This window comes from Electrona antarctica (genome assembly GCF_951216825.1).
Source record: "Electrona antarctica genome assembly, chromosome: 12".
Taxonomy (NCBI): Eukaryota; Metazoa; Chordata; class Actinopteri; order Myctophiformes; family Myctophidae; genus Electrona; species Electrona antarctica.
Window position 1 is genome coordinate 19950230 of NC_136793.1, and position 26607 is coordinate 19976836.

General features: G+C 40.8%; 1 protein-coding gene across 1 annotated transcript; it reads right to left on the reverse strand.

Annotated features, from left to right (window-relative positions):
* Positions 1 to 975: 975 nt before the first annotated feature.
* mapk1 (mitogen-activated protein kinase 1) lies at positions 976 to 26437 on the reverse strand. Its single transcript, XM_079516230.1, has 9 exons — positions 26076 to 26437; positions 15706 to 15888; positions 14263 to 14452; positions 13985 to 14101; positions 10054 to 10168; positions 9417 to 9548; positions 8852 to 8961; positions 8497 to 8632; positions 976 to 5199 (listed from the first exon to the last, which is right to left on the reverse strand). Exons 1-8 carry the CDS (start codon positions 26219 to 26221, stop codon positions 8516 to 8518), a joined length of 1110 nt encoding a protein of 369 aa, XP_079372356.1. The 5' UTR covers positions 26222 to 26437; the 3' UTR covers positions 976 to 5199; positions 8497 to 8515.
* Between the last annotated feature and the right edge of the window lie 170 nt (positions 26438 to 26607).

Sequence of the window (26607 nt, forward strand, 5' to 3'; positions counted from 1 at the left end):
CCGCAAATAAAACGTTTAAAATGGTGTCGACCGAGCTGGAATATAGACTAATCCGCACAAGGATTGCAACACTTGAGCGCCCTCTGCGGGACGCAGCAGAAACTATTCAACATGTGTGATGCTGGTTTACCTTAGCCTGGCGCAGCCAGCCTCCATCTGCCTTGCAGTCACTTTGCAATGCAAATTAATGCATATTGCCCCCGGCAACAGAAACGCAGTGATAGGTCTGTGTTAGTATCGCAACGCGAGGCTAGGTTTACCTGCTGTGAAGGTTTTAGCTGGAAGGAAGATGTTTATTATTAGCCTGGGTGATTTTGTGTGACTCAGGCTGGAACCCAGTCTAATAGAGCCATTTTAAACCATGAAGCTTAATCGATGCTGTCGATTTAAATATAAATTGTTCATTTTTTTCCAACATTTATTTTTGCCTGGACTCAGTTGCATGGATTTTGGATTTCGTAATGGGCTGGCAGATCTTGTAATGTCAGGTGTCACCTTTGGGTGATATGAGGATGAGGAATAGGCTTACATAGGCTACTAGTCGAAATACGTGCAGTTTTAGAATTACAAATTGTTATACAGTTATACACCAATATGTACTTAAATGTCTGCCTGGAAGGGTGGTGTGTGCTACATCTTAGATGATTTTGGATTATGGAGGACATTAAAAGATGTTAGTCTCTCGTGGCTATGTTGTTAGTTCATTTCCAGTGCTCATTGGAAAATATGTTTATTCCTCCCTCAAAAAGGCACAAATGCCAACTGGTGGAAGGGCAATTATTGGGAATAGCTATATTTTCTGATAAGGTAATTATTTGGGATAAGCCTGCTCTTCAAATCAATGTTTTCACCAAGGAGCATTTAATTAAATGTAGTGAAGTAAATTATTATGATTGCTATTGTTTGCATAACAATTACATTTTCTAGTAAATGCATTTCAAAAGTTAAATAAATAAAAAACACCAAAAGGCAGAAGATGTTTCAAAGTGGCAGTCAGTCTTTAATCATAGCAAAGAAATGCTTCGTTCAAGTCAAATCCTTCACACAACAGCAAAATTAAACTGACCAATCAATTTAAACCATTTCTATGGCAGGTGAAACAGAACCCCTTCTAATACAACCAATATACTGATTCCTTCTGAAAAGTCAACTACACAATTTAAGGTTATACTGATCAAAAACATACAGCAAGAAGTAGTTAAATTGGAAACAACTCAAACAATATTAGCATTTGCTAGAAACATAACATTCATTTTACAATAAAAATATTTGCACAAAACATTTAAAAAAAGTCTCAGAAAGGGTAACATAAAAATATAAATGTTCCGTTTTCATCTTTTCAGTACAGTCACAAATCACACAGCTGTGGCAACAAATTCTCATTCAAATTACACAACTGAAAGATAAGGAGCTGAGATCCCACCTCTAAACCCACCCCTCCCGATTTGATTGTGGTTCATTTTTAAGAGCATACTGCAGTTACAATGGATAACCGACTAAACAAAAGCTGCACATCAAATCTTGGATATCAAGACTATCAAAAAAGGCACAAAAACAGACAGATCGCACAAAGAACTCGGCAGAAGCTTATCATACAACAGAATCCCAGTAAGATTTCAAGTGCCCTTAATGTTCTCATCACCACCATTTATCTACAACAGTGGTTCTCAAAGTGGGGTCCAGGGACCCTCAGGCTTCCTTGTTGAGGGTGTTCCAAATGGAACATTTACAGGTCTGTAACTCTCAACGAGTTATGGGGTCCTGAAATTAAAAATGTTTGAGAACCACTGATCTACAGGCATGTCAAGTCCCTGCAGGCACCTGGTCTTGGATGACATGTCCCATCCCAAGAAGTGAAGAAGCAAGTGCATTTTGTCAAAGAGATGCGTATACAGTTGAGTGTGCCATGAGCACCGGGGCTGAAGCCCAGCTCAGACCAAAGATTTGTGACGAGGGGAAAAAAAATAAAGAAAAAAGTTTAAGCACAATCTATACTTCATTGTTCGACTGTGTCATCATTTGAAAATAGCCATTCTACAAGCTCACAATGCGTCAGTTTGTTTGTAGATCTGCTTTTCTGGCGTGTGACACTGTAAGTGTCTGGCGTGTGACGAAGCATAAATTAAGCATTAGATTAACGTTGGGGAAAAATGCAGGTCTGAATTTCTCCTTAGAAGTTCAAGTCTTTTTTTTCGCCCCCAGAGTTCATGACATTTATATCTCATGAACTTACTCACCCCAATACTCTTGTAATCAACTTGTGAAAAGTTGTTTTCATGCATGCAATGATTTGTCAGCCAAAGCAGCTGAACATTCATGTAATTGGCCCTGTACTTGATTCAGCTTCCAATGATTTAGTTTACAGTAAGTGCCAATAGAGCCATATTCTATGAGAATGCTAGATTTTCTCAACTGTATTCTGAAATGCTTTAGTGTTATAACTTTAGTTTGACATTTTGTTTATTTTATTTGTGTTGTTTTAGTGGGTGTCCTCTGTTGACATGAAGTCTACCAAGAAACGTGGTCACTTGTAAATAAATTGGCAGCCATTACATTTGGTAGAGCTATACAATTACATCATTATAAATCTGTCAATGAGGTCTAATTGATGTTTCCAAGTGTTGTCTTTCATTCGTCTGAAATAAAACCATAAAATAGAACAGTATTTGATTGACAATGGATAACATTAGTTTTGAGTTCTGCTGTAGTTTTAGTTCTGTTGGTTTTGATTTGGCAAAACACATCAGTATAAAATGTTTTTTAAAGCAAGATCTTATATAGAAAATACAATGTGTCCTGCTATTGTAACTACCTCAACTTGTGCACGACTAGATCCCTTTCATAGAACAGGCAGCAAAGCGGTTTGTGTTTAATGTGGCAGACACATACATCTACCATTCTCCCTTTGAAACCACCATGCAGATGGCTACCTTTCTCCATTTGCAACCACCTACAGGTAATTTGGCCAAAAGAAATACATCAAGCAAAACTGGTATGTGTGTGCGCGCGCACACACACACACACACACACACACACACACACACACACACACACACACACACACACACACACACACACACACACACACACACACACACACACACACACACACACACACACACACACACACACACACACACACACACACACACACACACACACACACACACACACACACACACACACACACACACACACACAGCCTAAGCACAGCCTAAGCACAGCCTAAGCACAGAAAGAAACAGAACATAAGCACCATGTGCGTGAAAAGAATGATACCACAAAAAGTTCGAACAAGACAGCCTGGGTCTTCCGAAAGAAAGGACTCAGCCTTGTGGCACTTGAACATTGTCTTTGTATACAGAGCTTTTAACAGTCATGCAAAGGGCACAGTATTATTAACAAGGTAAAAGAGAGATTTAACCATATGAACCCTAGCGTCCCTATTCTGGAGTAGGGCGGTCATGGTTCAAATTGAAGTTGATGATTAATTGTCACACAAATAATTGTGATTAACGATTTGTTTGTGGCATTGAACATTGAAACATATGAATAAAGAATCAATTTCTGTTTGCCTGGTAATCAAAACATGCAAAGGGAAGATATGACAAATATGAAATATACAAAGAAATTACTGACATTCATTTTTATACAAAAAAAAAATAACTGATCTACAAGCTTACAACACGTCACCAAGTGATGGGTTGTACGCTTGTAGATGTACCATTTCAGCTTTTTTTAATGTGTGAAAATGTTTCAACATGTAAACGATTACGACGATTATGACACAATTATTGTGATCATCTCAAATAATTGCGATTATGTAATAATTGTGACAGGCCTATTCTGGGGTGAACATTCGGCAGTCCATAGCAGATATGCAAGCTCACAAAGTTTGACATTGCCATGCGTTATGAGCTTGTAGACTGGCTATTTTTACCGAAGAGATTTGGTGCAGAGGGGAGAAAGGAGGGTGCCAATAAGTACAGACCCTGGGCGACCCAGGTCAACTAACTATATACGGTTTAAATGGTTAACGGAGATGGGAGACATAAGAGGAAGAAGGGCAACAGAACCATTACAGACAAAATAAAAAAAGGAAAGAAATGGCATCACAATATTTCTTCCAGACAAAAAAAAGTTCTCCGTAATAACTGTTATTCATATGTTGACTGTTAAAGTAAATTTTCCCATTTAAAAAATATCATACTATACATATAGGCTAGTGCTTCTGTGAGTTTCCACATCACTAAGGCAAAATTGATAAGGATAACCGTGTAATGCACATGTTATTATTGTCATATATGACCAACCAATAATTACAGTTCTCTAAGGGTGTATGCAAAATTATCATTATAATATCTTAAACATCTCAATTGTCAAGAAGGTAAACATTATCAATTAATGCGTTTCATACTTCATCACTGTTCCATCATTTTCTTTAAGACTTTTTAGTCTATATTGCATTTGGGCCATATATGAGACAAGGGTATTAAAAGAAAATCTTTGACAAACAATAGAGCTTTTAGATGGCTAACACTCAAACACTGTAGAAGAGATTTTTTTGGCCAACAAAGTCTGACTGATTGCGTGATTTCATTGCATAAATCAGTTAATTTCATGAAGGTTATTTTTTTTGTCTTTTATGAGAGACAACTCAGAATGTCCCTTGTCAGTGTGACAAGTTTGAAATTTCAAAAGACCTTTTAGATGAAGGATTCAGATAACCCCTTCACTCGGAAATCATCTACCATGGCTTGTGCAAGGTAGGCATTAATTAGAACAGCAACAATTGCACCAACACAACAGCTAGTTTGTAATCACTGTCATTTGACAAGACAACGATCTTGAATATGATAGCCAGAGCCAAAGCCTTTGAGACACACACGTATTGTTTGTTTATCTTGGCTTAAAACATGTTTTTTTTTTACGTCCACACTGCAAGCCTTGATCTCCCCCTGCCCTCACCTCCTGACAGAGAAATAAAGGAAGAAGGAGCAGGACAGAAAGACAGCAAGAGGAGAGAAACGGATCGATTCCTGACGCCATTCCTGAGCAAAGTGGACTTGACGAGTGAGACCCAAGGAATCCAGTTGATGTGGACAACAGGCAGGAAATACAAACCATACCAGAAACAGAGATCACAGCATGGAGGCAGAGGGGTACAGTGGCAGCAGAGAAGCCAATCCAGATCACCACCTGAAAGAAAGGACAGTGTCGAATTTAAATGGCACATTTTTTTATAGAATATATATAGTGTCACCAAATGTCTGTCAGCAAAAACACATCAAAACGATGTGGAGAGGTATTGATCTAAAAGTCCACAATTTGATTCCTGTCAGGGTACTTGATCATTAGTGTTTTTTATATATTTTATTTAAAGGATTACAAATCGATACAGGTTCATTTGGTTCCATTTGTACACTCTCTGCGTTACAGATATGCAAGGTTCCATTCCAACTATAAATCATTTAGCTGGGGACCTCACTAGAATCCCCTTAAGGACCCATGTCCCCACTTTCAGAAACACTGTTTATTAGATGCAGTAATGGTCGTCATCCCAACTCATTTGAGATAACATTATGTCTGGATTTGTACAAGTCAAAATCAAGTTCGTTTCAGGCATCTTCAAGGTCAAGTTTTTTTCCACTGCCTTGAAGCGGAAAGTAGAAATGTAAGTGGAAATGTAAAAACCACAACCCCTTATATATTTTACCATGCTGAGCTTTGTAAGAATACATCATGGTGAGAATAGACATGAAGATTCGTACACAGCCAAATATATATATTCGTTTGGGGTCCTTGACATGAAAAAGTTAGAGAACCACTTCGGTAAAGGGTTATGGGTCACAGCCTCACAGGTGGATATCGTGTACATCCACCTGACACTAGTGTCAGGTGGAAAGTTAACCGCCTGTGTCCATATTTACCTTTTTATATATAGATCTATTTACATCTATGGATTTCACAAATATTTAACCAGTTAAGCCCCATCTTATAATATGTTCAAAATATTTCCAAACAACTTCTACCACTACAAAGCTCACAATGAGTGTGACACATTGTGATCTTGTACAATCGATGTGTGTGAACATTTTTGTAAAATATTGCCAATGACATGCCAAAATTAAAACCCCAGGTTGAGAACGGTTAACCAATTAAAGTATCAGAGCTTAAGTTGTGACTAAATCTCATATTTCCATTAGATCTAATTAACCAGATTTTTATTTTTTCCATTTGCAGGGGTTCCCAACTGTTCCATTATCACAGACCGGCTGACAGTTCATAAAATGTTCGTGGACCGGCATGGTTTAACTAAAAACGTGTTAAAACTTGCAAAGTGACAATACTTTACCTGGGTTACATCTTCTGATAGTTGTACTTGAATGCTGACATGAAACAATAATCCTGTATAGTGTTTCATTAGCACGAGCGTGACGAAATACAGCTCGTAGTAATAAAACACACCACACGTGGAAATGCTACGATAAGGATCCCAAGGATTCGACAGCGTGCAACACAGCGTACAGCGTGCAACACGGAAGTAGCACGGACGTAGAAAGGACACCATTATGCTCGTCGAAGGTGGTTATAAACAAGATACCAAGGATTCGTCACTTATCCACTTATCCATTTGTTACCTCAAGGCTGGACTACTGTTATTATCAGGCTGCCCAAGTAAGTCTCTAAACAGGTGCTGACAGGAACCAGAAGAAGAGATCATATCATTCCTTCACTGGCCTCTCTACACTGGCTCCCGGTTAAATACAGAATAGAGTTCAAAATCCTCCTCACCACCTATAAAGCTCTCAATGGTCAGGCACCACTATCTCAAAGAACTCATCGATCCCTACAATCCTAATGCCACACCAGTGCATTCACAGTTCCCAGAAATATCAAAAGTTACAATAGGAGGCAGGGCGTTTAAGTCCCAAGCACCTCAGCTTCAGTAGAAAAACCTTCTCCCGGCTTCGGTCCGTGGGGCTGACACGCTTTTCACATTCAAGACTAGATTCAAAACCTCTCTACGACAAAGCCTATAGCTAGACTCATAGACATAAACGTAGACGCCCTTTCCGGCTCTGAGGCGCATGTCACAATTGAAGGCACAATTCTCCCGAGATTCCTTCCAAAGCATTTGCCTTCAATGTCAAGCTTCCACGTGCGTAACATAAGTCCCGAAAAAGACGCACTGTGATTGGCCAGTAGTCACTTGAGTGACAGCGAGAGACATGGAGGAGTCGCATGAGTGACGTCACTTGGGCAGCGACGCAGCGTGCCTTCAGCAAATGCCTTCAGCACTTCTAAATAAGAAAGCTGCGGAGAACTGTTGCTTTTTGTTCACTCTTTAATGTTTTCTGTTAGTAATCCCCCCTGGCTCTGATGTTGTATTGATAACTTTGTTGTTTGTTTGTTTGTCTTGTTTTGTATTGTAATGTAATGTATTGTCATGACTGTTAAAAAGATTTGTTAAAAAAAAAGAAAAAGCCTTCAGCACTGCACTTCCGCTTGACTTCCTGCCTTCATTGGGATACACGTCGCTCCAATGAACTGCAGCGGCTAGTGAGGCATCTATTTTTTATAATATCTATGGCTAGACTGGTCTTCAGTCCTCGGTCACCTGACAAAGTAAAAAGGGTGAGAACTGAGTAAGGGGACCCCTCCACCCAACCCCTCACCTTTGTTGTGGGACCCCTCCACCCAACCCCTCACCTTTGTTGTGTTGTTTGTGTTTGTAATTAACACTGTATAGGCTCCAGTAAGGCTTGCCACTAACTCAACATCCGGGGAGCCACTCCCCAGTCTCTTTTGCCTTCCACTCTGCAGTTCCGTGGACCTCTAATATGGACCCCCAACCCCCAACTGACTGCCGAGTTTGACTGTGGACCAGGCCTCTTCACGGAGCCCATCGAAAGTGTGACTGTGAACCTGGCCTCCTCACAGAGCACGACCATGGGCCGCTATCATATTACACCACTACACTATATCGTAATATTCTTGTACATTATATATTATCGGACAACATTTCTATACCATACTATATTCTTACACTATTACATTCCTTATTATTGTTACTACTTGTATTTGCCTGCATCTCCTTCACTGTCTATTTCTTTCTTTCTATTCCCCCCCCTCTCCCCCGACACGGTCGAGGTAGATGGCCGCCCACCCTAGAGTCGGGTTCTGCTTGACGTTTCTTCCTTAGGGGGAGTTGTTCGTTGCCACTGTCGCAATATTGCTTGCTCTGGGTGGATCTTTGTCAGTTTTCTGCTCTATATGTAAAGTGTCTTGAGACAACTTGTGATTTGACACTTTAATAAAATTTAATTTAGTCAGTGATAAGTGACATCACTGACGAATCCTTGGACATGGGACGATTGGGACGGACACATTTGTACAATCCATAAACCTTCCTGGATGGCTTCTCGTGTAGCGGTGGTACATGTCGGTTGGACTCTGCAGTAGATAGAGACAACGGCGGATTTGTACATTTACCTGTGAGAGAGGGCCCGAGTTAGGACCTGAAGCCTGGCTGAAAGCGTGCAGTCTCTTCAAAGATGAGCTCCTTCAGTGTCTCTTTGGGTAGGTCGTCCAGCTCCATGTCAAACTTGAATGGAGCTTCAGCAACAGGCTACAGAGTTGGACAAAACAGGCCATTAGATCTTCCATTTTCACCGTTTTGTGATTTGAAGACAATGAATGTACATTCATAGATATCCATAGACACAGGGTGCAGTTACACTCACAAACGGTAAGGCATCCTCATTGAAAATATGTCAGCATGAACAATGAGACAATGTACAAACAAACTGTTAATTTGACACCTAGCAATGTTTACTGATCATCTTACCTCATCTGTAGGATCATAATATTGCTCCAAGTAGGGATGTGCTAGGGCCTCCTCTACTTCAATCCTCTTGTGGGGGTTGAAGGTCAGCATCTTGTCCAACAGGTCCAGTGCTAGAGCAAAGGAAACATTACACAGTTGAGATGTGAAAGATTTCTCCCAAATAAAATGGCCAGTACTATTTTTTAGCACATTTACATACCCCGGTTGTCAATAGAAAACAACTTTTTTCACCTGCCCAGGGTCTAACTATAATTATGTAAGCAAAGACAACAAGAGGGGAGTTGAAAAATAAAACCAGGTCTGAATTTAAATAATCTCTCAAGACAGATTCAGGCATTCAGCTGATTTGAGCCGACCTACACAACATGTTGAACGTGATGCATTGTGAGCTTAAAGATAGTCTATTTTTGGTGCACAACTATCACTACAAAGCGTAAAGGCACATGGCACGCCAACACACCACAACCATTATCTCCACCCCATTCCCACACATAGAATGGAAGTGAACGGGACGTGGCTGTTTCAATCACGCATTTGTGGCCGTGCCCTTACTCAGGCTTCATACCTTTTGGATCAGCGTTGGGGAACAGTCGGTTCCAGGGGACTTTACAGCGCAGAGGCAATGACAGAAGGTAGTTCCTGGCCTTTATGTTGATGATACAGTTGAGATCCTCCTGGGAGGGAGAGCCCAGAATGCCTGAAAAGAGAGAGAATGGTCAAAAACAAGGAAAGGGAATTTGTGTCTGACTCAGAGTTAATCGACTGCATTAATCCAACCTGATATCCCTCCAACAAGTATCCACCAATCAGAAACTGACCTAATGAGTTTATCCTGTATTTTTCCACATTTCATCTTCTTTTAATTGGACCAGAGGAGTTTGCTCTATAGCGCACCATGCAAAAGTCAACTACAGGACGATGATCTCCAATTTGCCTATCGTTTACCGCCAGCTGTACACATTCAACTACGCAGTGCCAAACTTCCAAATCCATCCAGCGCTGCCGGTAGATATTGACTACTGCCTCTCAAACTAGAGGTCTGTTTCGTTAACAAATATCACCGTCTGAAGACGCCTACTCACAGAACCACATTGCAGGACATTGTGTAACTGAACAACTATATTGTTTGGCCAAGGTGTGAACTGTGAACATAAATTAAAATTACATTACGAACAGGAGCATCGTAATAAGATTCTTTTTACCCAAAATGTGGTTGAGCTGATCCAAGTAGTGTTTTCCTGGGAAGATTGGCCTATTGGACAACATCTCAGCCAGAATGCAGCCTACTGACCAGATGTCAATAGATTTGGTATAGCCCTGATAGAGGGAGAGAGACACACAGATAATGCACATTTGCCTGTGAATAAAGCATGCAGCCAGTGGTGGAAGAAGTACTCAGATTTTTCACCAATACCACAATACAGACATACTAAGTAAAAGGCTGCATTCAAAATTTGACTTGGGTAAAAGTACAAAAGTATTGGCAACAAGATATACTTTTACTAAAATGACTATTATGAATGGCACATTTCACAAATGTTTTCAATATCTTTCTGAATATATGTTTTGTGAAGCTCACAACACTTCACATTGTGAGATCGTAGATCAGCTATGCCCGGTGTGGCACCATCGTGCTTAAGCCCGGTGACTCTACATGTGGCCTACTGTGAGATGAAGAACTATCCAAATTTGATGGCTATCCAATGTGCCAGGTCGACCAAGTGCTGGATCAGTTAAGACTCTGCAGAGTTCTACTCAACACTGGATTAGACCAAAGTTGCCAGGCAGAATCCCTTGTGGCGAGTGACGCCTCACAACAAACTGACAATCCGCCTCAGCAGTGTAGACACCACCGCCTTAGACAACAGATTTTTGTCCACAGGCCCTTTCCAACACATCTCAGCGATGACGTCGGTTTGGTGTGTGTTACGGATGTAGGGGCGCGGGTCTGCTATATGTCTGCGTTTGTCTGTGCGCACGCCCTGTTCTGTCCCGTCTCTGCAGATCCGTCCTGCCCAGCCATTGGTGGAGAGCGTTCCTGACGCTCCACCATTGGCCGGCTGCGCCCGATCCCGTGCATCCAACCAGCTCCTCCACCCTGTCCCACCTGACGGCATAAAGTCCCACTAAAGTGTTCCAGGCCGCTGTCAGTCTGTCATTGTCGCTCTAAGAGTAGAGTAGTGACAGCGCGCCCTCCGTGCAGGGAAAGAGAGTTCTGAGCCTTTAAGCCATTTACTATTTAGTATTTCCACTGTTATCACCCATAGCTAGTTAGGCAGGCACCTTACATGTACTTTTGTTTGACGGCAGGCATAAGATTAGAGTAGTCAGTCAGTCAGGGTTTTCTTTTGGTTACCAGTCAGATATAGGGTACAGTGTTAGGATACTTTTGTTGCTTTCTTTGCTTTTTGGTCCTGCTCAGCCTGCTCACATTGTTCACAACTTGTAGCACATTTATTGTTTCACCCTGTATGCCACAGAGAAGTAAGAAAATAAACAACTTTTGGCTTATACCACCTTGCCTTATTCCACCATAACCGCCCTAGGCTCGGTGAGCCGTTACAGTGTGTTGGGTCCATAATTCAGTATTTCAATCCGACGTCATTTTGTAGTGCTACGTTACGTCCGGGTCCAAGTGGCACCAGCTCCCGTCCGCAGCTCATTGTAAATAGAATATCTAAACCCGTGAATCTTTTTACAATTACGTTATTTTTCAGAAAGTAAGCCATTGAGGGTTAAAATGGGTCTTAATGCTTCCAACTAGGGCATTAACGACTTGAGATTTTTCCAAGTCGACTTGTCAGACAGTAAAGTCGAACTTGAGTCGATTTATCGTTTTGTATGACGGGTGCGCGCGCTCAACAGGGGCGGGTGGAGGTGCACGCAATACGGAGCCTGTCAAACAAAGCACTGCGCACACAGTGGCCTCACCAATATGGCACAGTGTATGTATCATCTATATGGCAAAGCGCTGATTATCAAAACATAAAACTATAATAGTAAATACTAAACAGTGTGTGCGTCGCACACTGGTACACAGACCAGAAAAGAGAACACAACAGGAGAGGGGGCATCATTGGCACACAGCGCCAGCAGCAGCAGCGCAGCAGCACAGAGCAGCACAGCGGCCCGAGAAGTACACAATACAAAATATAACATTAACACTAGTGGCAGTCAGCCCGACCTTCAGAACACAATATAGAAGACATATGTCTATATATTATCATCACAGCAGCCAGCAGCAGTTTGGCACATCATCAGAATACAATCTGCATTACCTTCCACGTGAACCTTCTCCTCCTCCTTCCCCTCCAACTCGATAACGTTCTCATGTTAGTTTGTTACTTATTTTCTGAGCCATGCAAATAAACAACAACCCGCACCGCACTGACCGGAGACGGAGAGGTTCATATGATGTGCCCCGCGCGTAAAGCTAAACCAGAAACAGGAGTCATTGCGTCAGCACGGCTGTAGCCTCGGAAAGCCAGACGTTTTATTTCCAGCATGGAGGTGAGGGGGATATCGTTTGGGGATAAAGTTTGCGTGCTTCTATCTGTTACTTCTCTGACGCAGCGCAGTTCAAACTTCAAATTCAGCCAGTCAATAGTGGGACACCGCGCGCTGAGAGCCACATACACAGCTGCAGTTGGTTTTTAATTAAGGGCGCGTTCTGAACTTCTGAATGCAATGCAAACTAATAGACCAATTATTTGTTTACAAACATTGGGACTGGGCGCATGGGTGACTGTTTCATGTAATCAATTCCCAACAGTGTTGCGCACAGAGAACAGCTGATATACAAGCTCACATCGCATCGCAGATGCGACTGTTGTGACTTGTGAGCGTAGAGGTCTGCGTGCGCGACACCATCGCGGGACGAAGCATAAATTATACTTGATGGGCTGCAGGTGCGCGTGCAGCCGTGCACAAATAGGCTCTGCTGCCGTGTTCATGAGCGCACCTCCCGTTCTTATGACAGCGACTGGAGGTTCTGTTTTGAATTGCTATTATTGTTCAAACACAACAGAAACCAAGGATTGACTTATTTCCGTGACAATAATCAATGCTACAGTTTGAATTCTGTACACACGCACACAGAGCAAAAAATATGATATAGGATAAACTTTTTTTTTTTTTTTTCAACTTTCGACTCCTCCTAATCTGAATCGACTTGTGTTAATGAAATCGATAAATCGATAAATCGTGTGAATGCCCTACTTCCAACTCGAGTAGAATTATTAATGTTTTGTACAAGTGTCCATGACAAAGAAAATATATGATGTGGAGACAATAAAGACTATTATTATCATTATTATTGAAGGTGGTAACAGTCCATTTGCTCAGTACAATATTTCGGGGGCATATTTAGAATGTGTGCAGGCGTGAGTATGTTGAATCTAGTTTGCAATTAATGAGGATTTAGTTGACACAATGAAATAAAATGGCGATAGTATTCCGTGTGGGGCAGACGGCCTGTCACAGCCAGATTTGGGAGAGCAGCAGCTTTGTTGTTGCGAGGAAAGCGGTAAAACGGCTAAAATACTGAATATGCTCATCTGCTCCCAATGAACCCTTTACCTTTGAATACATATTAGTGTCTGGCTTGATTCATATTAGTGTCTGGCTTGATTCTCAAGGGATCTATGGCAAATGCCTTAAAGAAAGCCAGTTCTGAAGAGGTTACCTTGACGAGTTAATTTATTTGCAACTAGTTTTCAGTTTTTATCTCCTCCCTGTTAGAGACTGTACTTCATGCTACACAATAATTTTACTGTCTACCATGAAGGCAAATTGCAGTGCTGGCAGTGAGTATCGTATCTTTATCTTACAGATAAAATTTACTTTCTCATAGCTATAGCAGATTTGTATCAAGGGAAGCAAAACAGTAGATCATTTTAAAACTTAGAATCCAAAACACAAACAAAATAGATTTAAGTAATGCTGGTCATATTGTCTTCATGGTATATTTGAAAGGAAACTCCTTTAGTTTCATACCAGATTCAGTCATGATTGAATCTTAAATAATAAAATAATAATCCATTGTCCTGGCCATACAGTAAATTGATCAAATCAAATAAAACTCTTACTGTAAGTCTCTTTAATTGTAGCTATCATTTTAAAATTGACACTCACCTTGGAATTGAGCATGATCTCAGGTGCCCGGTACCAGCGTGTGGCTACATACTCTGTTAGGAAACCGGTGTGATCGTGGTCAGGATCAGCCACACGAGCCAAACCAAAATCACAGATCTGAGAAAGGACAACGATTGCAGTAAAATGTGTGACTACAATGTTAGAGATACAACATTAAAGTCAACAGGATGATACGTGAATCAAGTTTATACAAGGTGAAGATGATCCAAATCAAATACATTTCATACTGGCCAAATTCCAGTTGAAAAATGTTGTACCTTAAGATCACAGGTCGTATTCAGAAGAAGGTTAGAAGGCTTCAGGTCGCGGTGCAGAACATTGGCAGAATGGATGTACTTGAGTCCTCGTAGGATCTGGTAGAGGAAGTAGCAGATGTGGTCGTTGCTCAGGTGCTGGGTCTTCAGAAGCTTGTACAGGTCTGTCTCCATGAGATCCTGGACAATATATCTGCATCGCGCCAAGCTAAGGTGTTCATCTTAACCCATTTTGGCCCGACGTCGAAATAAATAAAAAAGTTCGCTGAAAGAATATATATTCAAAGATTTGTGCCGCATTTTTACAATTTAAAAAAAATAGCAGACCTACAAGCTCGTAGCGCGCCACTCGAGCTTGTAGATCTGCTATTTTTCAATAGCTAAAGTATAACATAATGCTTAGTTAAAACACCAAAAGGGGTTCCCGTCCAGAATGGATTAATTTATGTTACAATCAATTTATTCTGATTGATTTTCACAATTTGACAAGGGTCTATATTGCAATTGTACCTACTTGCTAGGGCTGCATGCGAAAATTATAATCTGGATTATCATTCTAAATGTTGTAATCACGATTATTAATCACCATTGATGATTATTCTTGGTGGACACCTTTGTTCCTCATTCAGCATATCAGTGCCTTATGCTATGTAATGACGTCTGACTGAGATTATATTGTTCCTGTGAACCTGATGGATGGGGAGATACCGTAGCTGGTACAATGTTTATTAACCCTTGTGGAATGGTGAGGAGATGAGGGCAAGGTGCAACAGCTGAACAAAATACTTTAAGATGCTTGTATTAAAGTTACAAGATGACAGAACCGTTAACACAAAAAATTATGTTTTTCGATTACTTCAGATGAATTAGCCCTTCGTTAAACGCCACCCCAAAAAGCAACTGTCCAATGCCAATAGTTTAGCAACCGTTGGTAAGGATGGCAAGCTTTCGTCACCTCCTAGCTGTCAGTGTTATTTTGCATGGCTGTGTTGTTGAACACATACACAGCTTAAGGTCGAGAAAGTTACACGACTGAGCCACCCACGTAAGTCTTCCGTGCATTACATGAAAACTCCTGTCGGACGGTTGTAAATTGATTGAGTTGCATACTGTTTCACCCTCTAAGATTTCGTATTTCTAGTACATTGAAATAATTTCATGCACATTTGCACCCATTTGCTTCCCTTCGCACCATATTATATTATTGATATATTATGATACAACACAGTAATTTAACTTTGGGAGTGTAACCAAATGGACCGGCTCATTCCATTTTGTGGTCTCGAAGAATACCAAACGAGTCGCCGAATTACCAACTCGCCCCAGGCATACAGCCAGCGGAATCGACTCGCTAAATACTTAGTCATTCACATCCCTACTGACTGATGTTGCCGATATAGATATACACAATACACATGACATATCATGTCATATGATTAAGGATACACGTCCTTCATCTGGTCTGTAGTTGGCGTGCGGATGATGTCATTGATTCCAATGATGTTCTCATGTTTGAAGCGCAGCAGGATTTTGATCTCTCTCAGGGTGCGTTGACAGTATGTTTGATGCTCGAAGGGGCTGATCTTCTTAATGGCCACACGGATCTTATTGTCACGGTCGTAGGCAGCGCTGGTTCATGATTCAAAAAAAAGCAAAATAAAGAAATTAATGGATACATAAGCAATAATAAATAACACTATTAAAGTTGCAATCCAAAACGTCTCTCCTACCCAGGATTCAAACCCACGTCTCCTACACGAGACCACACATCTAACTAGAAAAGTGCCCCTCGGGGCACAGGTCTCCACCAGGATTGGACCGTATTTTGAAAAATGTCAAGTGGCATTTCTTCCTCAGACAACTGGGAATATGCGTGCACACAGCTTCACCACAATCGGACGCTGCGTTCATAATTTGTGGCATTTTGTACAAAACGGGCCACTCCTGAAAACTCAAGTGAACTGAAGTCAATCTTAGCCAATCAGGATAGAATATGTGAAATCAAACAGACTCGTCTTGATCACATGACTATAGAGATCATATGTACCAATTTGCGTGAAATTTGGATAAAGTACTATCAAAAAATGTGTTTATACATAAATTTGCCTCCTGGTGGCGCTATAAAGAGAAGATAGCTGCAGAGAGATTGTGTACCAATTTGCAGGATGTTTGGACAAGGTGTACTGTCAAAAAATGTGTTTCGCACAAATCGGCTACCTGGTGGCGCTATAACAGGCCCATGTGGAACATTTGGGGCAGAGGTTCAGCTCTGGCATCCAGGAAGTGTGTGTGCAGACTGCAGAGTTTGGCTGCGATAAAGCCTACAGTGCCAGAGATTAGCTGTCCACAGACGCACACGTACGGACGGACAGAGTGCAAAACATACTCTCCCATACCGTCGGCCTGGTGGAGACAATAAGCCCCACTCTGCATGGGGCAACATTCTGTAGTGCTTAGTGCTACAGTTGGGTGCCACCGATATTGTCCCTTATCATTTGACCCATTTAGGCCTGACATCAAAATTTAAAAAAATCCTTCTAAATCCTTTTCACGATTTTTCAAAAATAGCAGACCTACAAGCTCGTAGCGCGCCACCGATCTGCTATTTTTCAATAGCTAAATTATAACATAATGTTTAAAACACCAAAAGGGGTTCCCGCCAAAAATGGGTTAACTGTCCTTTTGCGCAGATCACGCAAACCTCAGCAAAAAGAAAAAGGACAATATCGATGGCCTCCAACTGTACTTGTCAACCAGTAGGTGGCCTAGAAACAACAGGGTGAATTTCTCAATAGAGAGTAGGCCTCTGGCTCTGACCACTGTTAACATATACTCATATTGTTCAGTCTCGGTTTGTTTAGTTTTAGATTTTTGTGTAACATTTCAGTCATTAATAATTTCCTGATTGCAGCTTTAAGCAAAAATGTTATCTCCAAATGTGTCTCCTTTCAGACCCTTAGAGCTATACAAGATAAATCTGTAATACAACAACCCTACACGCTATAATTATTTGAAATCTAAATGTATGGGAGGCCTCTGAAGAAGATTTAGGATTTAATTCATACCCGTTATCTCAGTAGGGTAAAAGGTTGTGCCTTATCTCCGTAACACCAACAAAAACAAGTACTTGGACAAATCGAACGTCATCACAATGTGAAGGAATTTCTGAAGCAGTGCACTGGAGAAGGTCATATCAGAGAAAAAACTAAAGTGAAGTTTCAGAAATCAATACAAGAAAGCACTAAATAAAAAAGGCAAAAAGATAAGACCACCTGATATATAAAGACCTTGTCAATTAAACAATGACAAGGTCTTAGCATGTAAACCTTAGCTTGTAGCTTATCATACATTACATTATTTTCAAACTAAAAAGCAAAGCTACTGATTCTGTTCGGCATAGCATACGCCCGGTAACCGATCCCACACCCTCAGACACAGTAAAGTCCTCATTCTTAATATATCTCAGAGAGTGTGCAAATGCAACCAAATGGACCATAAATGAACAGGATTTTAGGTGTATGTTTTACAGTGATACTGATTCCATTAATGCTAGGAATAATTTGTGCCGATGAGGTGTCTCATAAGCAGAAGCTTACATTGGTAAATTGGAACCGAGTTGGCTCTGTACTTAGACAGATTTTCGCTCTCTACACCAATTCTCTTCGCCAAAAATAGGTGATATTATAGATCAGCTATTTTGGGCTAATGCCACCCCCCCTCCCCTAATCCCCCCTTCCCAGAATGGATGCTGGGGTTCAAGTGGTTAAAAGAGACTCTGGGCTGCCTTTCCTGTTTCCTTCGCTATTGTTTTATGAGCATGCTCAGTACGCAGGAAGGAGGGGGGAGGAGGGCGCTGTTTCCAAGGAGACTGGAGTACAAGGCTTTCCACGGCTGCCAGAGCGACTTGTTATGCAATAGGCTGTTACCATGAGAATGTTGAAGGGGTTGGGCTGGTTGGGGAGAGGGGGGGGGGGGGGGGGTAGCGTTGTATCCACAGTAGACTCTTTGGGCTAAGCACACAAATAATATCCCTGATACATTCAACGGAAATGAGCATCCAAGTAGGAAAAACAAAAACAGAAAAAACAAAACAAAAAACATTAATTTTCTAAAATATCAAAAATGGCAGATCTGGTATTTTTGTGCGACTTCATTGTAAGGTAAAATATAAATGCTGCAGCTGCATACATGGTTAATCAGTCTAATAGATTTAGTCAATCATAAAAAACAATCACGTTGATCATTTGATCCCTTATACATCAATTATGGACTATTCAATTACATTAAAAAAAATAACAGAATAATCATTTTGAAGAAATTAAATGTCAATTTTGTCATTTGGTGCACAAACTGCACACTTTACTTACTGTACAGAAATATTTTTAAATATAATATTTAACAAGACAAAAAGCACAGTCTGTGCTTAACCTGTTGTAACGCACAGAGTTTAACATCACAGCCTAGGGGTGCAGACATAGGTGGGCCTATGTCTGAACTGGGTCCAGCCACAACGTTTTTTTTTTTTTTTTTCTCCCAATATATGATGACAGTATAATGTGGATGCAATCACTGCATTCAATTTAGCAAAATATGACCGTGGATGTCTTATTATTATTATTCATCAATTCCTATTTGGATCTATAGCCTATGATAGCCAGCGGCACTGCCTAGTTTGTCCATCTGTACCTGCGTAGATTGATTGGTCATGCCTGCCTGATGCCCGTCATCATGTCTAGAATGTGGCTGCTTTGTTTTTCTTCAACCTGGAAACTGATACTACGTGATTGAAGACATTACATAATTGTAATTTTTGCCGAATGGATTTTCATTGATTGTGCCCATGTTGTTGTCTGCTGCTATGCTATGGGTGTTATCTTGCTATTTAACTTGAGGGGGCGCTAGCCCCTCCTATGTCCAGCGTTGAGGGTTTGTGTAAACCCAAACATTGTCTTAACACAATTTTCTTTTTTTTTTATACATGTTCTTATTTTCTTTCTATTTTCTAACAAGACTTAACACAATTATTGAATGCCATTGACAATGAATGGCCAGGTTTGAGTGTTTAAGCATTGCGTAAGCACAAACATTGAAGTTGAAGGTGAGGATACAAATAGTGATTGGCCGGAATGAGATGATGTATGATGATAAGAGCACCCCTCACTTCACACGGGTGTGATATTTTGTTTATATTTGGGAATGTGGATGGGATGAAGTGTCTTGTAGCAGCCTGACATTACACCTGTCAATCTCTAAGACACCTGACTTAATATTTGTAGGAAATTGAAGGCAAAAACGAGTATTAATTAATTAAAAATGAATATGAATTAATTAACGCACAAATGTGCCCACCCAGGTGGTCCCCGGCCCAGCAAATAATTAATTCCTGCCTGCGCCACTAAAACAGGGCTTCACCAAATAATATAACAGAAAAAACACATGGCAGGAGGATATTATATAAGCCTTTAGCCTATTTATATATATAAAATATATATTCTACTGAGTGAGTTCCATATAATTCAGTAGCTCTCCTCTCAAGTGGTTAAAAAAATAAAAAATAAATCTGTATTGGTTAAATATGGACTAGTTGATACTGCTGTTGATAATGTACAAGTCATACAACCTATCTCAAACCCTCACCCTAACCTCCCACGGGGTAGCACATCTAAACCTAACCTCTCCCAACCCTTAACGCACCCCTCACCTACCTTAATCCGGTCGTTTTTGTTGGCTTTCACCTTTATTTTATATGTTTTATGGAGGGACAGACAGTAGGCTGACAGGAAATGGGGAGAGAGATGGGGGGGGAAGACATGCAGTAAAGGCCGTCGGGATCGGGAGTCGAACCCGCGGCACACTGCCAGACTGGATTACCAGCCAAGGTGCCTGGACCACTGAGCCATGGCCCAGGCCAATCTGGTCGTTTTAACGCACCCCTCGCCAACCTTAATCCGGTCGTTTTAACGCACCCCTCACCAACCTTATGTCTAACCAATGACTAGTCTACACTAAGTATGCAACAATGCACCCCATGTACACTATGTCGTCCCTGGATTTGAGTGCTAGTATTTACATTTTTCAGGTAATGGGAGGATAACAGAGGCGCATTTAATCCTAGAAATCCACAATGTGGCCATAGCAATAGCTACAGGCACTTTAATAGCTGGATCATGTACAAAAGCATATGCCAATATGCAATACAGAGCACATCAATACTGATCCTTCTTGGATTTAGAGAAGTGTGCCCAATAGGCCTCATTCACAAAGCTCTTCTGTGCTGTGCATCACATGAATTCAACCCGTTCATGTGCACGCCATTCATGTGTGAACAATTTCTTTGCATTGTTCCATGGAATCCATACCCTGTTTAACACCATAAAGGGCTTCCATCGAAGGACCATGTGAAACAAGAAGAGGAAACAAGCATTGCGTAGTACAGTACAGTCTGTACAGAGTTGCTTCTCAAAAAGAACAGATCTACAAGCTTACAACACTTTGGTTCCCATCGCAATGCCTTGACAGCTTGTAGATAATTCTGGTGTATTGTATTTGACAAGCGAGCCCCCTCATACTCGATGCTCATGGATCAGCTGAACTTTTGAGTGTGAATAAAGTACAAATGAGAAGAAACGTCCAAAGTTTAACATCACAGGACTTCACCAAATAATATAACGGAATAAACGTATGGCAGGAAGATATTATACAAGCCCATTTATATCAAATATATATTCTACTGAACAATTGCTTACGGTCTGAGGACAAACTAAATAAAAAAGATGCTGGAACCCAGAACACACTACGCTATCTGATAGATGCCAATGCTGCACAACTGTTGCATCTCTCACTCCAATTGGCAACACAATGTTCTGAACAAGAATTATCTTTACAGCACTTTAGAAAACCAATCCTGCACCTGCAGTGTGAAAATATTGTTACGAACTAATGTCAGCTAAATGATTGGCATAATGGATATCATATTACCACCAACTTTGCTTATTTCTGTATGTAAATGTAAATGCATGTTAACCGTCTCACTCTAGTCTCCACTAGGCCAACGGCCAGTTTTTCGCTCCCGTCTATCCGTCCGTGCAGAGCTCAATCAGCTTCAATTTTATAGCGTTCCAGTTTCAATTTTGCCCTCACATTTCTTTGTGTCATTACTTATAGGATAGTGAGGATGCAGGATAGACAAGTGAAATTGTATGAGTTCCCTCTTCTGATTGGATGAAATTGGTATCCCGACCTGAACATGCATTTTCTGTTCACTAAAGAGCATGAGAGACAGGGAGACCCTGTTAATGAACAAACACTATATAGCAACAACTACTATTTGAATAAACTATAGAGCTATTTATCACTAACCCTACCTTTAAATATACCCGCAATGTAACAGTCCATCTAAAAACAATGCAGGAGTAATATCACAGTTTTGTGCAATTGTGTTGCATCTACACCGGTGAAATAATCTCTCAACAGTAAATAATATTCTACAATATATAAAATAGTGTGTCAATGTGTTGAGCACTAATAAACATTAATATTAGTTAATATAAGACAGCCAGTGAATGTTTCACGTGCCCTTTAACAAAACGCAATTGCATCTTAGCAGACATAATCACACAAATTATATATTCCTCTGAATTGCACAACAAAACAGCATTTAAGAGTGTCAAGGCTCTACTTCCCCCTTGTATGCTCTGATTGGCTGTGGTATGGTGGTACTGATGTCAGAGGCAGAGAGGTTGCCGTGGAGATGGGTTCTATGGTGGAATTTTAAGAGGATGGCTTATGGCAGAATAAAGCAGTAGGCTACGCTACATCATCTGCATTTCAGCATCACATGGGTCAAGCAACCGAGAGACGTTGCAGAGGAAGTTGCACTCAAGTGGTTAAATGCTCTGGAGCAGAGATTCTTAAACTTTTCATGGAGCTCCAGTTTGGTGGGCATTACGGGTCTATTTGGTTCCATTTGTACACTGTCAAGAGTTACAGACCTGGCTGTAAGGGTCCTTGAAGGGGTTCAACACGCATTGCATCATGAATTTTTGAAAACTTCTGTTAACTTTTGAAAATGTTCCCCTATGACATGCTCAAAATAGCATCACTAGGTTGATGGATCACATCGGCTGCATAAATGTCGATACCGACAAATAGCGGCAGATATCGATAAATCGGTCCAGCTCAGAGTTCATTAACCACTTAATTCCTACTTAGTTAACTGGGGTCACCCTGGGTCTATACTAGATACACTCCTTTTTTTACCTCTACTCTACACCAAATCTCTTCACCGGAAATAGCCGATCAACAAGTTAAAAATGTTTCACACTGAGATGCACTGTGAGCTTGTAGGTTTTTGCTGAATTGCGCACCAGAATAAGGACGATGGTGTTTCAAGTGGTTAAGACTAGCACCATCACTTCAACAGCATCATCACATTTGTTACACTTCATACTACACCTGCAACAACGCTGTGGAAATGTTTACAGAATGAGGAGTATAGTCACGTGTTCACTGTTCTTGTACACAACATATCTCTGCTGCTGGGAAGAAACCACCCAACTCAAAAATGTGAATTTTTCAGGAAATTAAGAAAATAGTTTGAAAACATGAGCAACAACACCACCACCACCACCGTGGGTCCACGGTGGTGGTGGTGGTGGTGGTGTTGTTCATGCACCGCGGTGTGTGCCGTGGAGAGGGCATTATGCGCGCTGCTGGCTGGTTGGAGCGCAGCGCAACAGCCTTTCTGTCCAGTCCTACGTGTATAGGCTGGCGATTGTGGCGAATTATATTCGTTAATAAAGAGAGAGCTGTAAAGGGGATATTGTCTATGGTCAGTTCATGGTGTGTATCATTCTCGTTTTTAACCATAGAGTTAATTAGGGCCGTAATAATGCGGCGCAATGACGGTAGGCAGTAGCCTAATATCCTACAATGTAAACAACTTGCGCAAGCATTAAAAATGGGTTTTAATTGTCGGGTAACGGAAAATAACGGAAAATAATCTAACTTGTTACTTTTCTCAGAAGGTAATCTGTAACGGTAAGGGATTATTTTTATGGGCAGTAATCCAGTAACCTAACGACGTTACTTTAGAAAGTAACGATGCCCAACACTGGTTACTAGTGCTACGCAGACAACACAACCGTGTTGGGGCCCAGAGATGACAGTTGAGTTGAACAAAGTTTGGCGGAGCCTGGTGGTGACTGCTGCTAGCACACAGCCACACACCATAGGCACAATCGTGCCCCGCCTGGGGGAGTGTAGGTGGTAGTAATAACGTGAAGGAAGTCAGAAGTGGCGAGTGTACAGTGGCCGAGTCCCGACAGCCACAAATCACAACTACTGTACAGTTTATAAACCAAAACGCAGTTTGGGCTTGTTTTCACAGGCTGCAGACAGGTACCTTCACAACTGCTCTGTTTATAAGACAAAACACCAGTGGCCACGATCGCGGAGTTAGGTGGTTTCCTCCCGACAGCAATGATATGAAAATCAGCGTCGTAAGTAAGTTGTCATTATGTCCCTGTACTTCTCACTGATTGAAGGAATTCTGACATTTATAAAGTCATCATGCCTGATAATAATGTGTTGTTTGACGGTTTCATTGAGATGTATGGTATCGAATCGATCACTAATGTGCATGTGCTACCTGTCCATTTAGTTGGTTTCTCCATCCATTCTAAAGAGTGTTGTCACAGCCTGCCCTGGCCTGAGTCAACGCTTCTCCCAAGATTTTGGTCTTTTCTCCTGGAGGTTGTGACTACAGCCCGGCCAATGCCAGATTTTGGGGTCCGGTAAGGCCTAACAAAAAAATACTTTTTCACTTCGCGCGACCAGGTGGTCTCACCAAAGAGAATTTTAGTGATCAAAGACCTTTTTGGTCTGACTCTTCGGATTATTTTTTTGGTTTATTTTTTTTAACCAAATGCCAATAAAATCATCGCGCATATTTAATAGTGGGTCGGCAACCGGAAACCAAAGTATTATTTTGTTAGGCCTAACGATCCCGATTTTGGGTCCACACTCCACAGAGCATGTTTTGACCAGTGTTTTGTCAAAAAAGTGCAATTACTTTATATATCCAACCAACCAGTTCACAACGGGTTGTGAGCTTGTAGATTGGCTATTTTGGAAAATGTCTGAAACTTTTCATCTATGACGACATGCCCAAAATACAGAGGTCAGGTTGAAAGTGGTTAAAACTTTACATATCAGCTGTATAATTTCCGATAGTGATGTCGTAAACAAAAGTAAAATAACGGCCATATTGGCCAATATGGGTCGGGCTCTACTCAGCTTTGTGTTTTTTGTTTGTTCATCAGCACCTCCCTCGCTCTTTACCAGCTTGTAGATCTGCAATCTTATGGCAAGTAACACTGTTGTACGACAAGAGTTTTAAGCATTATACTTCTAATTATTGTTATTATAAAATGATCTACATATACAAAAAGTAATAATCAATTAAATTGGAAGCACATTAAACCTACTAAGTTCTTCAACTAAGGTTCAAAACAACCAGTTAGTGACATTTTATTCAAGCTTTCTAGTTCTCTTCTTTCTCAATAAAGTGAGGACTTTGAACTTCCTGAAGAGAATGTGGGGGAGGGTGGGCTCTTAAAGTTACAGCTTTGCTATCAGTATTTTGTTTCTTTCTTCATGTATAGATATTGCATCACAAACACGCAATATCATTTTCCACTCTTTTAAAGCCAAGCTGCACTTAATGTTTTGCATGAGGTTGAGGTTAATTGGATTGGGAGCAGTGCCGAGCTAGGTGGGCAACCATTTTGGGAGAGTGTAGGTATAAGGGGCAAAGCAATGACAAAAATAAGGTCATTAGAGTTGTAAATGTGTTGCCCCAAACACCTAATTTGCCACCATCAAATGCCTTCCCAGGAACGGATGCTACTCAGCTCCAGCCTAAACTGTGACAAGGATGCCATTTGAATGTTACCTCACCTTCACATTTAAAAGTTAGCCTAACTATTTTACTCATTCTCTCCATTTTAATCCTTGTGTCAGTACCTATACACTATACTATATACACACGTATTGTATTTAGTATAATACACACACACACACACACACACACACACACACACACACACACACACACACACACACACACACACACACACACACACACACACACACACACACACACACACACACACACACATACACACACACACACAGCAATGTTACCTGCAGAATAGGGATGCTAGGGTTCAAGATGCAACAAAATAAGAAAAGAAAAGAAAAAAAAATTCAAGTGTATAAATGGAACCAAAGGGACCTGTAAGGGGGGGGTTCATGGCATAATCGATGTGATTGCAAAGAGTGGGTCCTTCAAATTATAGTTTGAGAATCACTGATCTAGTGTGAATCTGTGTGTTTCTATTTTACAAACTAAAATTATTCTTAGAAAAATATTCTAAGTGGTCTTGTATATATAGAAAACAATTCTTCTTCACTGTCCAAAACTTGATAATGAAATCGCTTTAAATTATGACCCTTGCTTAGATAGATAATGTGTTTATCTGTGAGTGATACATTTGCAGCCTGGATATTGAATGTGAAAAGGAAAAATGACACCTGAATGAATAATAATAATAATAAATTATTATTATTATTATAACAGCTTCATCATATGTAGAGAACCCTCGTTTAAAGTAGTATGACTCAAGTTGTTGAATTAACTTTCTTCATAAATGCCATGATGAGAGCATACAGTCAAATCCTCAGAACGGTACATCAGTGGCAGACAGTGCATGAGTATGGCATATAATGTAGAATGTGTCATTAACAGATCTTACCACACCATTCCATAGGCTCCTTCTCCGATGTAGGACAGATTGCTGTAGCGAGGCCCGACGTCGAAGGCCTGCCCGCGGACCAACTCAGCACCGGAGCCGGAGTTGGGGCTCAAGCCAGCAGTGGCAGATACCGCAGCTGTCGCCATTATGAAAATGGGCTTTACACGCTAACAACCAAAAAATAAGACTGTATATAATTGATGTATATATAGTCGTCCCTTTTGTCTGTACCACCCCTTGCAGAAAAGGCAAAGGCCTCCGGTTTACAATATAAAAGAATGTAAATATTCCTGATTTTTCCACAAATGTGCGTTCAGACCCAGAGCGACCACAGCCGTCATGCAAATACAGTGTTGTCGCAACTCGCAAGAGCGAACAGAAAGCTAAGCTACTGCTGCAGGAAATAAGAGGTGATCATGTGACTTTTTTTTGGTGATTTTTTTATTTTTTTTGTTTAGGCTTAAAAAATCTCACACCTGTTAATAATAATAATAATAATAATAATAATAATAATAATAATAATAATAATAAT